The sequence below is a fragment of the Gallus gallus genome, chromosome 4 (genome assembly GCF_016699485.2).
Source record: "Gallus gallus isolate bGalGal1 chromosome 4, bGalGal1.mat.broiler.GRCg7b, whole genome shotgun sequence".
Lineage (NCBI taxonomy): Eukaryota > Metazoa > Chordata > Aves > Galliformes > Phasianidae > Gallus > Gallus gallus.
The window spans coordinates 73168727-73186438 of NC_052535.1; the positions used below are offsets into that span (position 1 = coordinate 73168727).

The following is a 17712-nucleotide window of genomic DNA, read 5'->3' on the forward strand; positions in this document are numbered from 1 at the left end:
GATTTTGGTGCACAGGAGGGGAGATCTGCTTGTCACGGGACAGGATTGGGTATCTAGGACTGTCAGTAGGACTGCTTAACCATCTAGGTCACTGTGAAACAGAATGCTTTTTGTGCATGAGCAAAATTCCTGAGAGTACTGCCAAGTTTGTGTCGGTGTCTGTTCGTGCTTATGGCATAGGTATCTCAGAGTGTAAGCATCTGGTATTGTGGTGGTATCATGGACTTCACAGGACAAACTGGACACTTGTTTCTGGATCATTCTACTGTTAAGTCCTGAAAGCCAATATTTTCTCCTACAAGGCTTCTAGAAGCTCTGGTAATGGAGTTTTGAGTTTTTCCTTTGTAGCCTATCCGAAGAAATGCTAGGGAAAGACCGATTTTGTTCCCAACTGATACTTTCTACAGAATACTACAGTATCTTCACTGGCACTCATGAATTCTAAAATAGGCTAGTCTGAAAAATGCACGAGGGTAAGGGAGGGATGGAGAGACTGAAGCACTGTGGTTTCAATGTGACAGAATGAGTCTTTTAACATTGCAGAGACAGTTTTTGCTGTAATATTCCAGGAAGATCACACAAGATAGTAGGATACTATTAGTGTAGCTTCAGGCTCTGTGAAGTTCTGAGACCCAAATCCAAAGTTTCAGATTTTTACTCCTAATAAAAGGAATAATGTAGAACTTTTGACCTGCTGTTTTACTGAATAAGGTATTTGTTGTTTCCTTAGAATGCTTTGGAGAGACGGAAAAATTCAAAGACTCATAGTAGATCCAGTAGCAGTGCTCTGACTGGAGTCCTGTCTGCAAAACAAGGTATTAATAAACTCAGTGTAGTGTTGTGTGTCTCATTGAATTCATCCCTTCTTCTCAATTTCAGTAACACTTTCCTTACCAACCAGATAAAATATTTTTTTACTTTTGTGTTTATTATCAGGTGCTAATTTTTCATGATTTTCTCATTTGACTTGATAAAAAAAAAAATGTCTTTTGAGTATTGCTTCCCTTTTTGTTATTTTGCCATTTATTTCCTCCCCAGTCAATTGGATCAAATGCATTTTTGTCTTATCTCTAAGCCTATTTGCAACTTTAACCTTGATTTTTCTTTGACCTCACTTTTCTACTCAGTCTATTTCCTCTGCTAACAATGGCAATTCCAATTCATACTCCAATGAAAAATGTATTGATGAATAGAGGGGGGCCCTAATTTAGGTTTTCTACTCTTATTTTGGGGAGGTTTTACATTCAGATACTTTGCAAGAAGTTTTCTTTTCCCATGTTTCTTTGTGGGAAGCAAAATGGTGTAATCTCCTACTTGAAAGAAACAAACAAATATAGCAAGCAAAATACTGGAGTATTTTTACTGTACAAACAGTACACCTTGTTAATATGTTCATATACACACAGGTGAGATCAGTATTTTTTGTCATGGTAGTTAAAATTCATTTTTCCTTCTTTTTTTTTTTGTCTCGTCTAATCTCCTCCATGTACTTGTCTACCTGCACAAATTTAAACAGATACAGCCACATTCTAGTTATAGAAGTTGATTATACTGATGAACTCCCTAATGTGGTTGAGAGGTAAACAGGCTCTGTGCTGCAAAGGAAATTCTTGGATGGCTGTTTTCAGATCAAATGAAAACAAGCTAAAGTATGTAGGAATTCTGAAAAGTGATATAGAAGTTTTCTTGTGGGCTGGTGTTTTAGTGTAAGTCAGAGAGAAATGCTCAGCTTTGTCAATCTGTAGGCCTGAATGGCGTAGCAGAATGGGTTTGTTTCCTCCTGAATAACAATCATTTTCCAAAAGCAGAATTAAGTTAACAGAAAATCATAGAATCATAGAATCACCAAGGTTGAAAAAGACCTCTAAGATCATCCAGTCCAAGTGTCCACCTATCCACCAATATTTCCCACTAAAACATATCCCTCCACAACATCTAAATGTTCCTTGAACACCTCCAGGGACGGTGACTCCACCATGTCCCTGGGCAGCCCGTTTCAGTGCCTGACTACTCTCTCAGAGGTGAAGTATTTCCTAATGTCCAGCCTGAATCTCCCCTGCGCAACTTGAAGCCATTCCCTCTAGTCCTATTTCTGGTTATATGGGAGAGGAGGCCAACCCCCACTTCACCACAACCTCCTTTCAGGTAGTCGTAGAGAGTGATATGGTCACCACTGAGCATCCTCTTCTCCAGACTGAATAATCCCAACTCCCTCAGCTGCACCTCATAAGGCCTGTGCTCCAGACCCAAAATGCTTCTGCCTATTCTTACTCTGGCAGTTGGTGTGGATTCTGAACAGTCAGTTCACAAAGCCACCATCTTTATGCCAGCTCTCTATTATGTTTCTGGTCTTTTGGGATTGTTAGTCGAGGGAAATTATATATATTCATTTAAGTAACAAGAATAATCCTTTAATGCTAAGTAAATGTTTGTGTAATGTCTCTGTGCTAGAGAAGCCAAAACTCATTTGTGTTTTTAACGTTACAGTCCAAGAGTTGTTGTCAGAGGATCATGGATGTAGCCTACCAGCCACACCACAGTCCATTTCAGATCTCAAATCACTGGCCACTGCATTGTTGGAAACAATCCATGAAAAAAACATGGTCATACAACACCAAAGGCAAACCAACAAGTAGGTAGCATGACTTTTAAGTAAAACAGAAACTTACTAAGCTATGGAAGAGTCATAGTTTTGGGAGGAGTTTTAGGGAAATGGAAAGGAATTTTCACAGAAAATTTGTTGTCACTGCTAACAGGTGGTTGGGTACTGTGGATTTTAGAACCAAAAATCAACTATGTGTTTAGAGAAAATAATACAGTTTAAAGAGACCTGACTGAAACGGAGAAGATATGATAGATCAACTGTTAAACATTGGTGGGAATAGCAAATGTTACACCTAGGAAAGAGTCTGAAAAGTTTTAGTGTGACATTTGTTACAGGCTAGTAGCCTATGTGTTGTGGATGATGATGGCTGCTGCTCCTATAGTTATTTGCCAAAACTTTCAAGAGATAAACACAGTTATATTGCTACCATATGATTTCTTAAAATCTGAACTGAAGTTTCAAGGAGAATTTGTTTACCCTTAGCTGTTCTACTCATCGTAGAATTTATTGTATCTGGTATAACATCTATCATGACAGAATATAATCGTTTTTGTCAGATTTGCTGACATTCTGATGTTATTGTCCTTAAGTAGTGTATGAAAATCAGAGCTAGGAAGTGTTCCTCAATTCTGTGCTCAGGTTTTTGTTTGATTTTTTTTTTTCTTTAGGGCTTTTTCTGTGTGTTTTTTTTTCTTTTAAGGGGGCTTTTTGCAACACTGAGTCACTACTGGTAATCAGAGATTATTCAGGCTTCTCAAAAGCACATCAGGACCAGATGTCAGAAACAGGCAGCTATCTTTCATGAAAGGAAGGAGTAGCTCTGAAGTGAACTGTATTGTGCTAGAATAGATGATTCATTTTGAAAATTTGTAACTGATACTAGGCAGACTCCACTGCATAGTTCTTAGGGATGTGGCAGCAGAAGTGGAGGAGCAGTTTATAGCCACTCTTGAATACTCTTGAGAAAGCAAATGCCTAATCAGCTGAAGGGAGACTAAAGCAGTGAGAATGTAGCCCAGCTCTAACTGATAGCAGCTCAGTCAAATCATACTTTTAAGGCTATTGTGAAATGCAAGGTGAGCTTCTGCACTGAGCAGCATTAATGAGGAGTCTAACATCTGCTTGCTCCCTCCTTGCTGCTAATGTAACATCAGAAAAAACATTAAGAGAATAACTTTTGTTATTCCACTCTTTGCCTTTTACATTCTGATACTGCATCATTTCCTGGTGCTGTAATTTGCATATCCCTGACTATAATCATAGCAAGCTTCTTTTTTAATTTTACATCTCTTGCAGTCCTTTACGTCTCTCAAATGTACTGGTGGGATGATGGCTTTACTTTCTGATACTAATATCTCTATTTTCAACTACTGTGTATAGTTTTTTTTTTCGAGACAAGTCTTCACCAAGAGATACAGTTATTTTATCTGTGTGCCCAGTTGGCATAGCCATTGGAGTAAGGATTGGATGTGTGCACAAAGACACATTTGGAGTTGGATATTGTAACCAACAGGAGATAAAATCTTAGGGAGTGGTGATAGTCCATCTCTATCCCAAGGAAGGAGCATACTTAGAACTGTAGTGTGCTTTGGATGCCTCAAGAGAAAAAACAGAATGGTAAATTCTGGGCAAGTTGAGTGGAAGGCCTCAGGAATACTCTTGTACAGTATGCTTGTTCTTTTTTTTTTCTTTTTTTTCTTCCCACCTTTGGCTTTTAGTTTCATTAAAAAACCTTTTAAGTAACTGGGAGGAATGGGAACAACTTCATGTAAAAGCACCTAAGTCACAAAAGTGTTAAAGTGAAAGAGGGTGATGCAAATAGGACATCAGGGGAAAACATCCTTTGTTTCAGGTGCATTAGCTGGTTGTTGAGGACACTTAATTACTATTTTAAAAGTTAGGAGTAAAGACTGATGTCTTCTGAAATTTGGTAGAAAACTGCCCACTTAATTGGTGCAGGTTGGATGTGAGATTTAGGTTGCTGTGCAAGTGAATAGGCAAGCCCCCAATCTTGGCACTAGCAGCAGATCCATTCTTTTGCTGAAAACATTGCTGTATTCAAAGTAGGAAGTTGAGAAGGAAGTGGAACTAGAGAGAAAGGTAATGACAAAAGAGTTTTCTTAAATCAGAAGGTTGAAGTATTTTCCTTCAATCCTTTTACTATGTTAAGCTTTTATTGTACAATCTTCTGAGAACGCAGTTAATCGTACAGACTATTGTGTGAAGAAGATGAAATTGGTTGAAGAACGTGAGATTTTGGAGTGGTTGATTTATTCAGGGAAAAAGTTATACGTTCGGTTTGTGATAGTTATTTTGTCTGTTAGTGATTCTGTTACCAGTAAATGGGGCTCTTCAAGACTATGCTGACTTATTTCTCTCCCACAAGTTGGCCTGCTCCAGAGTCATAACCTGTTTTGTTGCTTGACAATTGAAATAAGGCTATTTAACTTCACAATAACAGTACACTAAATTAGTGTTTTGATTAATGGAAATAATAACAAGACAGTAGATTTTTTTCTAGATGGATTGTAATTTGAGTGTACTGTTGAAGTTAACTTTCTGCTGTTAGCCTGTTTAAGACAAATGTCTGTTTTCACTTGCTCTTGGAACAGACACACTTTGAATATTGCTGCTTCTTCTAAATATCTGGTATGATAAAAGGAAGTGTGAGATGAAGTGCCTATGAATGAAAGGGCTAAGTCCAGCCTGTAATTTTTTTAGCTTCATTTTTACAAGAAAATGGCCTACAAGAAAGCTGGAGATGGAGTCTTTATCAGGAAGTGTTAGTGATAGGACAAAGGGTAACAAATTTGAATGAGGATACATTAAGATGAGGTATAATGAAGAAATTCTTCACTGTGAGAGTGATGAGGCACTGGCACAGGCTGCCCAGAGAAGCTGTGGATGCCCCATTCCTGGAGGCATTCAAGGTGGGGTTGGATAGGGCCCTGGGTAGCCTGATTTAGTGGATGCCAACCCTTTCCATGGCAGGGGGATTGAAACTAGGTGGTCTTTAGGGTCCTTTCCAACCCAAACCATACTATGATTCCATGATTTAAGAGGCATATAAGTTATTTAAAAAGAAGATGGGTCAGTTTCCCCATGCGATAGGTAGTTACTGCTGCTCAGTTTAAGTAACATTCTTTGTTTTTCCTTACAAGCACATTAGCTTAATTTGAAAAAGAAGTTTTCTGTATGCAGTAATGTATTACAAGATTAAATAGTTACGTAAATGTTAAAATAAACAGTCCTAACCCTTCTGAAAAGTGGATAAAAATCTTTTTGGCTTCCACCAGCAATGAACAGTTTATTACATGGTTTTGGATTTTTTTTGTGCAATTTATTCCTGAAATTGCCAGCACTCATGCAAGCCAGATAAGCTTCATAGCTGTTCTCCTGCTTAGATGTGTTACACTAATTCTATTATTCCTACAGAACTAAAAAGCTTGTCTCAACCTGTGAGTAAATGTTTCCACATAATGTGTAAAACTAGATAAGTTACTGTGACAGACCCTATTTATGGGTGTTTGGAAGATTGTGTCTATATGAGGGTATATGTCTTCTGTAAATAAGTCTAAGTTAAAGATGAGGCTGAGTGGATCTCAGATACTGTAAATCAGGACAGCTCCCTTGAGGTTATGCCCATGTGTGTTGGGAAGAGTTGGAATTGCCAGAAGGGAGCTTCTGTGTTTAGGTGGGAGCTTTGTTGTCGTCACTTGAACAACGTATTTCTCTAAAGCCTTATCCTGGAGGGAGGTTTGGACAAACTCCCTTGTTGCATTAAGCACATAACCAGAGAGGAATGGGAATAGCTATTAGCATCTTTGTCGATGACACAATCCTTCTGTTTTCTTTAAAGGATCTGGTCTGTTATTGCTAGAGAGGGGAAAATAGATTTGGGAATTGGACGCTAGCAACCCACGCAACCCCTTCAAAAATACCTGCTGTTCCAGGCCAGCACAACTTAGACTTTCCACAGCATATACTGAGGTGGCAAATTATTTGGAGAGGCACAGGGGAAAGGAGAAACTGGGGCAAACCATGTTGTTTTCAGGATTTTCAGTAAATGCTTTCATTAACACACATAGCTTTATGTAGGATTAATTACTCTCATACTTCTCTTCCAGCGATGTGGTTTGAAGTAAACTGGAATCATATCGTATATATGTGCTTTGCACCTCCATGAAAGGACTGTGGTTAAGGATTGTCCTCTCTTTCTGCTGAGCAGCATTCAGAGCTGCAGAATGATCCTTTTACATGAAAACCTGCAACAAAGATTTTTAAAAAATGCTCAGCGTCTCTTCTGAGGCTTCAATAGCAATTACCAGGAGAGAGTTGCACAAAAATCTTTAGAATTACTGTAGTACAGCAGATATATGAATTATAAAGTTTAAGAGAAGCAAGAGAATTGCTGTTCTCTAAATAACAAGAGAGTAGCAGTAACTGAACTTAATGTAGAGGGTCAAGTTAGTTTTGGTCTGTGATACAGCTAGTTGATGTCTTTTCCCCCTTTTCTGCCCTGGACCTACTGGTGGGACACTTACTGAAATAACCATTTGTTTTTTTTTCCTGGCAAAAGTGCAAAATCACAACACATTTGTAGTGGTAACCATCAGCCACCTCAGCTTTGTTTTGTTGGCTCCCTCACAAAGCTAACATGTACTGGAAGGAGTATTTCACAATTTGTCTTTCTTCCCTATCCTTAAGCCAGGGGAGTTCCATATCCTTCAGCTGACCTTCAGTGGGCCTTCAGGCCAGCACAATACACAGGGCTATGAAAACAAAGTTAATAGGACTGAGTCCCTTGTATCAGAAGGAAGCGTTCTGAAAGCAAAATCTAGTCTTGAGCAGTTATTGGAGAAGGCAGTAATAGATCTATCATAGCATTGGTGGCCTGTTTTGTTGCTGACTTTCACTGGAGAAATAACTGCTGCCACATGTCTTTTCTCCTCTGCTTGTAAACGTGATGGGCTGTTTGCTTTCTAATTGTTATATATCCCTATACCACTCTGTGCTCGCTTTGATCTTCATTCTAAGCTTTCTCTTTTACAGTCTCCCTCTCAAACTGTTATTTTTGTAGTCTTTAAAATACTTAGAAGCTTTTATTCTATCATTGCAGAGACCTCACATTAGAGATCTCAAAAATACATAGTCCTTGTTAATCGATTTCTCTAGCCCATTTAATATTTGCTGGTTTTGCTGTCCTTCATGACCCAGATTCTGTCATCCTGTCAGTAATGACATTCCCAGTGTGCTCAAATGTTTGCAGCATAAAGCCCTAGGTGGAGAGCATGCAGTGCAATATTACACAGCTCTGGTGAGCTTGGGAGGATATTGTTGCCTTGCTGTGTTGCAATATACTGCTTCTCAGCATTCAGTTCAAATTTAACTGACTTATCCTGTTGCTGTAATTTGATGAGTAAAGCTTGCTGTCCATTATCTCTGCTGTCATGTTTAGAATTGCTGTCTCGTCTAGCTTTTTCACTCTGTTGAGTATTGTTTGGGATTTATTTAAAGACTTTTGACTCTAGGATACTTGCTGTGCCTGTGAGAGAAACATTTTCAAAAATTCATTAGGAAAAAAAAGAGCTTTCTTTGCAAGATACGAATCTCTCATTTGATCTTGGGAGAGAATTAAGTCTAAAAGCTAAATCCAGCAGGAGAGCTAACTGCAAATAGTATTTATTTAGGAATCAGATATAAAAGAAGAGATGACCCAGGAAATGCAGTGAAAACTGAGAGTGGCTGAGTGATAAAGGCACTAAAGGGCTCGCAGCTTTTTAGTAAATAAGACAACAGTTCATCACCTAAAAAAAAGAAGATGTAGTAGCAAGGCTGTTCTTGGCTGTAGTAAGCAGTCTTACTGACAGACAAACCCTTGTAAATAAGAGTAGGCCAAAACTGTGTCTTGGGACTGCTGAATCGATCCAGTTGTTGTTTTGAGTTTTGCACGTTTTGATTGCATAGCTGTTATCTTCTGATTTTAGCTGCTGAGAAAGTGGAAGTAACCAGGAAGAAATAGTTGCAAGCAAGAAAATAGAAATACTGGGAGTTGCTATTCTTGATCATTAGCGTTATGCAAAGATTGAATATCCAATACATCCAAGATTATTTTTTTTAATCTTTCTTGGGTTTTTTTGTTGTTTGTTTGTTTGTTTGTTTTAATTTTTAACCATGGTACAAATTAGACAACTATAGTTTGCTCTCTCTAAACTCTGGGGGAGGCTGTCCAATGCCATTAGTACAAATCAGTAAAATTGTTAACGGGTTTACTGCACTAATTAAGTAACAAGTACAAAATTCAATTGCAGTCACGCAAACAATTAGTCTTCGGTTGCCTTAATATAACAGGGAATCTCATTTCAGCTGAATGTTCCTGACTTCTGTTTTTGTTTTCTTTTTTTTTTTCAAAGAATTCTAGGTAATCGAGTGGCGGAACTAGAAAAGAAATTAAGAACCTTGGAAATTGCTGGCTTGTGGAGTCTTCCAGGTCAGTAAAAATTCAAGAGATCAACTTGTGTTATTTAGTTTTCAAGGGTATGTTTGCATTTAAGAACAGCTTGGCTATAGTCTTTTACTGACAGTTATTCTGTGATTGTGCTGTTCAGCACACTTGCAAAATTTGAGGCCTTTAATAAATGTTAAGTTGAAGTCAAAACTCTCAAGGCTCTTTCAGCCTTCTTTCAAATATGGATACTACAAATAAATTAAATACTGGAAATAATGAAGTTTTCTCCATCGTTTGCAGGTTACAAAACAAAATTGGAACTGTTTTATTTAAACCATTGTATAAAATGATACACATAGGATATTGTGTAAAAAACCATGAAGTTTTTCAACAGATTTATACATTAATTTTGTATGTCTTATTACTTCCATGAATTTTATTGCTGTGTTTTGTAATATTTTTCTGTAGAATGTTAGTCTCAGAGAAGCTGGAAATGTAAATGATCTGAAATTTTGTAGTCTGTCTCTCCAGAACAGGATTATTCCCTGTAGCATCTTGAGGATTGTACTTGGTTTTGAATTACACAAGTAATGGGAGATTAATCTGCTTCCTAATAGACCTTTCTCTTAGGAAAATGAGCAATATTTAATTTACATTTACTTTTTGCTTCTTTTCTTCCCATTACACTTAATTGTATCTTTCTTAACCACTGTAAATTATGTTGTTCCGTTGTTGGTGTTTGCACCATTAGGCACTGTTGTTTACAGCTTCCTATCTTGGGGTGGGAACTAGCATGAGTTAGACTTACACTTATTTGGCTCTATGTTTTTATACCTAAAAATTCCACCTAGAGGGAAACATTTGACAAGGCTGAAGAGATGTGGTGAAAAACCAGTGTGGTTCAGCTTTCTGGCCTAATGTTGTAGGCATTCTGAATTACCTTTCTGGAATTGGCTCTCTCTCATTGGTGCTTTCCAGAACTGAAGGTCCCAAATTTCCTCCCATGGATTACTCTTCAGGTAGTCAACTAATATGCACAGAGCGCCTTTGTCCCAGGGGGGCAGGTGTAATGTTTGTCAAGACCATGCTAATGTACAGAGCCGCAGTAGTAAAAATAATGTATCATAAGCCTACTGGGTTAATGTAGTGTAGGGTTTTTGTCAGAAACAGTGTTCCATTAAGTTAGTACACTAACAGAAACAGTGTTTCTAATCTTTATAAAATGTGTTAAAAAAAAAAAAAAAAAACCCATCAACCCCAAAAACTACAACAAAAAGGAACAGTGGGAACAAATGGCTCCATTGTTTATCTGTGGAGGTAAGACATCAATTTGATATTTATACATTAACAACTGTTTCTTTCCTTCCTTTCTTTTGCTGCCTGAAGGCCTGAGCTACAATGTCTCAGTGGGATTTGGGAGTAGGTTCTGCTTGACATGTATATTTTTAGTAACTTATTTTAGCAGTACATTAAATATTATCTCTGCATGTAAATAAATGGAAATGTTATCTAAACATTTTTCTATCTGTCAGATTAAGATGTTTAGTCAAGTGAATTAAGATGACCACAAGAGAAACAGAGGCTGCTCTACAAGGCAATTTGTTTGAAGTGAGGGAAATAGTAAGAATAGATCATCTTAGAATTTTACACTGGACTGTGTGTTCTGTTGAGCACCAAGTTTGGTTTGTTGATTTGCTGCCTCACTTCTAAATCAAGAGTGTAGCTTTGTTTCCAAGTGCACCATAGTCCCAAGGTGGTCACAGAGAGCCTTGTAACCACGTTTCTTTTCGGAGTGTGGAAAGCTACTGCTCCATGAAAAGGCAGTATGAAACAAATAGTGTAGGAAGTCTCATAGTGGGCTCTGCAGCTGAACGCTAGCTGGGGCAAAGGGCAGAACATGGAGGATATCTGAGGGAGGTTATCTAGGCGGTCTTAAGTTCAAAGAGGAAAAAGCTTTATTTGGCTGTGAGTTGAACTTATTGTCATTGGAAGAATATTCAGATAAAAGCTGATGTTTAGTCTACCACTGAAAGGAACACACATTATAAATCGCAGAGTTTTAATTTGAAGTTAATGTTCCTACTTAGGCATCACTGTCCATATAACACTTACAACATCCACTGATACCATGGTATTATTATCTTCCAAATTGTGTTAATAAATGATCTCAGTAAAGAAAGAGCTTGACTGCTTCTAATTATTTTTGTTAGGTGATGTATTTGTCATCCTGATCTTATGAAATGCGTGAATGAACAACGGCAAAGCCAAACCAAGGAGATGTGTATTTAATGTTTGAAATGGTGAAATTGTTTCTGTAAAAGTTCTGCCTATCACAAACTTCAGCTTCCCCTGTCTGGAAAAATGGGCTGTAATCACATGAATCTCTTGTGAGGTTCACCGCTAAATAGAAAGTAATCTTGGGCATAGATATATCTCCGATTTTTGTTTTATGAGCCCACTTGTCTTGAGAAAGAAATAGAGAAAGTGATGTTTGCAGAAGCGTTTCTTTGCCTTGTCCTGCATCCATCACGGCTGGTTCAAATATGCTTGCATAATAAGTTTAGTACCTTCAGCATTAATACAGAGTAAACATAACTTGTTACTCTTACAGAAAGATGTCACTAGGTCCTCAGATAAGTAATTATCTATTTTTATAAATCTATCGGTTCCCGAAAATTCCAGATCTTCACTAAAGAAAGGACTAAGAAAAGATTCAGCTGTGACTCAGCCTTTTTCTGTCTGGGATGATAGGAAAGTTTCTGTGCTGCCTCTTCCTCTGCAGTAATCAGTGTGAAGCACTGATGAGGTCAAATTAATGGCTTCAGCAGCTGCTGTAGTGTAGGGCAGTTTACACGGAGCAGAGGTTGTGAGTGGATCCTCAAGCCTGGGAATCTTGTAGAGATATGTGCTCCTCCTGGACAAGAAAGCAAAGTAACTTTATTCCTTTATTTCCTTTAAACTTAATTGTCCCCTTATTTTGAGATCTCTGTATTTTTCACCAGAGTCCTTTTAAAATCCATTAAATAGGGGAGCTCTGCACAAGGCAGTATGGGTTATAAAATTGAGCTTACATGGCAGCTAACTGAAATTCCTCATGTGTAGCCCAACTTCAGATAATGATTCACAGAATATACTACAGCAACAGCCATGTCCCTCCTTCATGAATGGATGTGAGTCACTGTTAATAAATAATATGCACTGGACTCTTTGGGCCACATCTGTTGCTGAGCTGTGTGGATACCGAGCTTAGATCTATTTTCTGTAACTGGGTTGGTTTTCAGAGAAAAATGTGAAAGTGAATGTGTTTCCTGTGTAAACTTTGGCTGGAAGTCAAGTTGTTTCTTTTCTAAAGCTTATGTTGCAATCTTCTACCTCAGGCTTTACTATTTAAATCTAACAACTGCTACCAAAAAGACTCTCTGCTTTCCACGTAACAGTTAATAATGCATCTCTCAAAATTCTTTATTCATAATCTCTTAGAGTTTGACCTCTACTTTTGGTCATTTGGCTTTTGACTTTGTACACAGAATTTCTTAAATATTACTGTGAAGTGCATTTTTCTAGACTTTTTTTCTGCATTTTAAAGTTGTCATCAGATTTCTTTTGGCTTTTTTTTTTCCTTTTAATTAATTTTGCCTTACGCTTAGATGCAAGGGCTCTACTTTGTTGTTAGTTATTATTTTTTCCTTATTACTTGCTATAGCGAAGGCAGAATTCTGATGCATACTTGATAGTGGGATCAAAGCTTGACAAGGTCAATGTTTTTAAACCATTAATTACGTTTGTATCACTGCAGTATATACCCCAACATTATAAGGATATTAAAAAGTCATTAATACCTTCAGTATCAAGGTAGTAACAGGCAGCGCTTTCAGAAGATGTTAGGGGTGGAGCAGCCCAATTTGGCTCTGTGAGAACATCTTGACTTTCACTCATTCTTGGGAAGTACCAGAACTTTCTTAGTGAAGGATTTATTCAGGGTATCTCCTGACCCGGTGCTCTTTTGAAAGACTTTGTCTTGGATGGGTGATTAGATTTAGGATGTTGCCTTAAGGTGAAATGTACAAACAGATTTAGAGGGCAGAAGTGGTTGTTACATAAATGTCCATTGTTATGGAGATAAATAGAGCAGCAGCTTGCCACCTTCCCAGCCATCAGTTATCAGTTGACAGTTGTTCTGGAGGCCGCTCAAGCACCATGCTTAGCTGATCTTGCAAATTTCCTGCCATCTCCCCTCTAGGTTTAAGGTAGTGTCAGTCATTACAGACATGAGTATCCTGAATAGTGGAGGACTTCCTAAAGGGTCTGCAGGTGTTGCTTTCTGTATTGCTAAAATATGTAAAGACTAGGCATATACAGCAGAGTCCTTAGCTGAAGAGTTTCTTGCACAATTTTCTCTGGAAACAGCTGGAAAATTGCCCTCTTGCATTTGGCTTGAAACAAAAATGTTCAGAAATATTTGGGGAATTTTCAAATTAAAATCCCTCCCATTCCTCAGAAATGTATGCTCCCTCTGTTCTGTTCTGTTCCTTAGTTAAGCTAATCTTTAATTTTTATTTACTTATCTATTTGTTTTAAGGACAACGTGTGTTAGCCTGTAGTGTAAAATTACATATATGGCATGAGGCGGTATGGTATGTCCATGAAGTGGTGAGAAAGTGAAGAGTTAGTGCTGAACAGCCCTGGCAATAGCACGCAAATGATCCATATATTGGTATCTAGCCTTACCCAAAATAAATTTTTCCAATACTTTTGGTATGATTTGATTTGTAATGTTCTGAATTATATGACTAATACAATTAGCTGAATGCAGCACCTGCTCTTCTTTCAAAGGTTGTCCTCTACTCTGTATTAAAGGCTTAAAAAAAAAGTCTTTTTCAGTGTTTAACTTGCATATTCCAGCTCCAGGATAGAGTACTTTTTTCAGTACTGTAGAAGGATCATTTGAGATGCTTTTTCTGTTCTGTACTTCTTTTCATAACACTGCAAAAAAAAAACCCCAAAAAAGTTAAATGGTAGGATATGTTTGTGTATAATTAGTGAACAATGAATGTAATTGGTGAATTAATGATTTTAACACATTCCTTGTTTCAGGTGGAAAGGATACCATAACGTTCAGTGACGCATCCTTGCCTGTTATACAGAGGTCTAGGTCACCCTTGTTAGCATTTACTGATAAGCCACAGCAAGCTGAAGTACAAGGTGAGCACCTGGAGCATAAGGAACACGATGAAAGCTGGGCACACGTTTCTTTCCAAATAAAAATAAATTTTCATGCTGGGATAGCAGAAGGCAAAGTTTCTGTGCCGGTGGAGATTGAATGAATCATCCACAAGGGAAAGGGATAGCTGGTCCCAGTACAAACAGCAAAGGAACCACTGGAAAATGACTGTTGAAGAGATTGCACAGTGCTAGACATCAGGTCATACACTTCAAAGGATTTTCATGCCAGATAACTTGATACTGTGAGAAGTTATTCGTGCCGTCTATGTTAGCCCCCTGCTCCTTTTCCCTCTGTTAAAATGCACAGTAGGAAAGCAGTCTGTGGAACTGGCGTAGCACTTGGCTGCATTATAGCTGATATCTAGATGAAAGGCTTCCTGATTGCGCCTGTTAAATTGAAATATCCCCCTCGTTTTCCTGGAGAAATTGACTGCTTTTTTATAGTCTTGCATGTGTTTTGTTCAAAACCTTCCTCAATAGCAAGCTTTTACATCTCTCCAAATTCAAGCTTTATGTGACAGTAGCAAAAAGATAGTATTTTTCCGATAACCTCAACTTTTTCCTGAGTTTTTCATAATAGATGGGAGATGGATTATTATGCTTGCCTTTCAGCATTTGGGTAAGCTCTTTAATGACATAATATTTTGGTATGCTTGGATCTTGCTCAGCAAACTGTGAAGCATCGTAAACAATTTATTTGTTAGTCCTGAAACTAAATAGAATGTGGCCTAATTTTGACTTTATTATCCATATTATCATCTGATAAAACCTGACAGTCAGACTGATCGTTTTTATGATCTTGATCAGCTGATATTTTTGCTAAAAATAAAGTGAAACTATAGTGAATAGATCTCCAGTCAGTAATAACAGCTCGTAAGTATTCTTTTTTTTATTTTTGCCTGCTTAATCGTTGATTTTTAATTAAATCTGCAGCTACTGAAAGTATTTACTTGGTGGTGGTATGTTATTTCCTTTACGTATTTGTCCTAGGTGAGGTTAGTATGACAGCTTTGATTAAAGCTGCCTGTCAGTTCTCATCAAACCCTGTTTCTGTTGCTTTGTTACCCTGCCAAGCTTTACCTCTAGGCTGAAGCCTTCCATGCTGTGTTTTCTACTTCAGCTGATTCTTTCATATCAACCACATAACTTTTTCATGTTTAGTTTTGATGCCTACGTCATTGTGTTTTAAGTAAACATTCAAGAATTTGTATATCTATAATTAATAGACAAGGAAATTGCAGGCTGGGGAAGAGGTTTCCACTCGTGAGAAGATAGGTTGGAATTTCCACCCCATTCTAAGTCAATCTCGTCTGCTAAAAACAACAACAAAAAACCAACAGTGATTCTGTTGAGCTTTCTTTGTGCTACTAGCATAGGTGAAACTCTGCACATGCTGTTCCTTCTAGATAATGTAAGCATGGAGGGAACAAAACTTGGAACGGGGAGGAAAGGAAGGCTTTAAAGTGATGGGAAGGCTAGAATAGATAGGAGTTGAAAAAGGTAAATTCTGCATGAAGAGGAACCTCCATCTAGCTCAGAGCACAGGAGTGAGGAATCCAAATTCTGACAGTGAAAGCAAGATGTGGTGATAAATACTAAAAGGAGGATGAGAAATGGTCAGAGTATGTGGAGGGAGTGGGTGAACACCAGGATATCAGGCAGGAGCAAAGAGCCAGACAAAGGAAGAGAACACGAGAAGAAAATAGCCATGGAGAGAACATAGCCAAGGATTAGGACTGGGACAATCATCAGAAGAACTGGCCTCCGGTAGATCACCCTCTTTACCCCTCCTCGTTTCATAACTGTAATAGAATCACAGAAAAATCCTGTGTTTAAACTGCAGTGGATTAAGAAATTACTGCTCTGCCTGCACAAACAGCTTGTTTTCAATTTGCATGTGGCACAGTATAGCTGATAACCTGAAGTGGTCGTTGTAGTTAGGATGAATGGTAGAAGTCTGTAGGATATACCACGCAGCTCCTGCGAGAAAATGCCTGATGGCAGAGTACAGGCATATGAATGAAGGTCTGTCTTTTGACACAACCTCTCACTTAATCCAATCTGCCCAATATCCCGTGTTGTGTGATATGCTGTACTTGAACACTGGGGCTCTTAATGAACAGTTTCCCTTCTGTTGTCATTGTCGAACGCATTATTTCTGTTGCATTGGCTGTGCACCATCTCAAGCATTCTCTGAAGACTGAAGTGCTGTTTTGCTATGAATGTTTCTATGGTGTTGTTGTGCTTTGATACAAGTTGTCTTCACAGAATTACAGCAGAGTGGTGGAATGGTGTAGGAAGAAACTGAGGTGCACAGGGAGTAATAGAGTGTCCCTACTAATTTTGAGTGCAACTTGAGGTAGCAAAGTTTTGACTGTTGTTCAAGCACTTCGAGTGTGTGTATTCATATACAGAAAGTGAGCACAGCAGTGCTGCAAGTCAAAGCTCCTTGTTTCCAGCTGAGCGCTCAGATAATGAGGATTAGATCCAGTGGGTGATCACCTTTTGAAATTTAATTTATCCCTGCCTTTTCCACAGGCCTAAATCCCATCTTCCTTAATGGTAGTCAGAATGTCCCCTTCCTTCCAACTTTGTCTCTCCAAATTATAAATGAGGCAGGTCTGATAGAGACAGTAGGCTTCTTTATTGTATAGCTCATATCCCTCCCTGCAGCCGCTCTTACATTGAGCAAGGTGGGATTCCTGTGGGAGAAATAGAGTAAATGCTCATATACTGAAAGGTAATGCATATGCACTGCAAGAGTCATTTGGAGCTGTCAGTGCTGCCATACTTGTGGCATTTCCTAATTTTTCTTACTTGACTTCACAGGCTTATTTTCAATGAGGCTTTTTGTACTTAACAGAGGTGAGGACGAATTCTTTCTCCTTTACAAAGCTGTTTGTTTGTGCAGCGTTGCTGTTTTCTCTATTCTGACACATTATTCAGTGTTTGGCTTTCCGTATATTTCATATTCTCCTACTGCTGCTTTGTTTTATGATGTTACTCAAATTAGAATAATCTTTTATGTTGGGAGAAATGTGGGATCAATAACAGAACTTTTTAATGGATGAGAGCCTGCAGAAAGAGAAATGAAGTTTGTGTTAACCCATAAAAGTGGTTCTGGTCTGGGGATTCGTGTTAGACTGTGCCAAAAAAATTCTGCAGCTGAGCACCTGGATTAAGAGTTGATACTCCTCTGAAAAGGTTTGCCTGTGTTGTTCTGCAGTATGGTATCAACTGCTACTTTGGAAGTTGTCAGTGTTAGGGGAAGACAGTTCCTGATCCAGCCAGATCCTTGTGCTGATTGACTGTAATCTAAGAAATAGGTCTGGGACAAGATAGAAATTCACTGGAAATTCCTCTCTGAGGTAAACATCTCTGTGCTCTGATGCTATTATAATAGTCTCTGGGTCAGATATGTAGATACATGAGGCAT

At 38.3% G+C, this 17712-nt stretch overlaps 1 protein-coding gene across 14 annotated transcripts in view; it reads left to right on the forward strand.

Moving 5' to 3' along the window:
* Positions 1-17712, forward strand: part of CCDC149 (coiled-coil domain containing 149) — a 52841-nt gene that overhangs the window by 30443 nt on the left and 4686 nt on the right. For 7 of the 14 annotated variants that reach the window (XM_025150062.3, XM_046940624.1, XM_004936149.5 and 4 more), the window contains 4 exons: positions 731-815; positions 2488-2632; positions 9019-9095; positions 14148-14255. In XM_025150062.3, coding sequence (XP_025005830.2) covers positions 731-815; positions 2488-2632; positions 9019-9095; positions 14148-14255 — 415 coding nt within the window. Of the gene's footprint in view, positions 1-730; positions 816-2487; positions 2633-9018; positions 9096-10439; positions 10473-14147; positions 14256-17105 lie in introns of all 14 variants that reach the window. The other 7 variants (XM_040699300.2, XM_025150060.3, XM_004936147.5 and 4 more) reach the window with 3 other exon arrangements.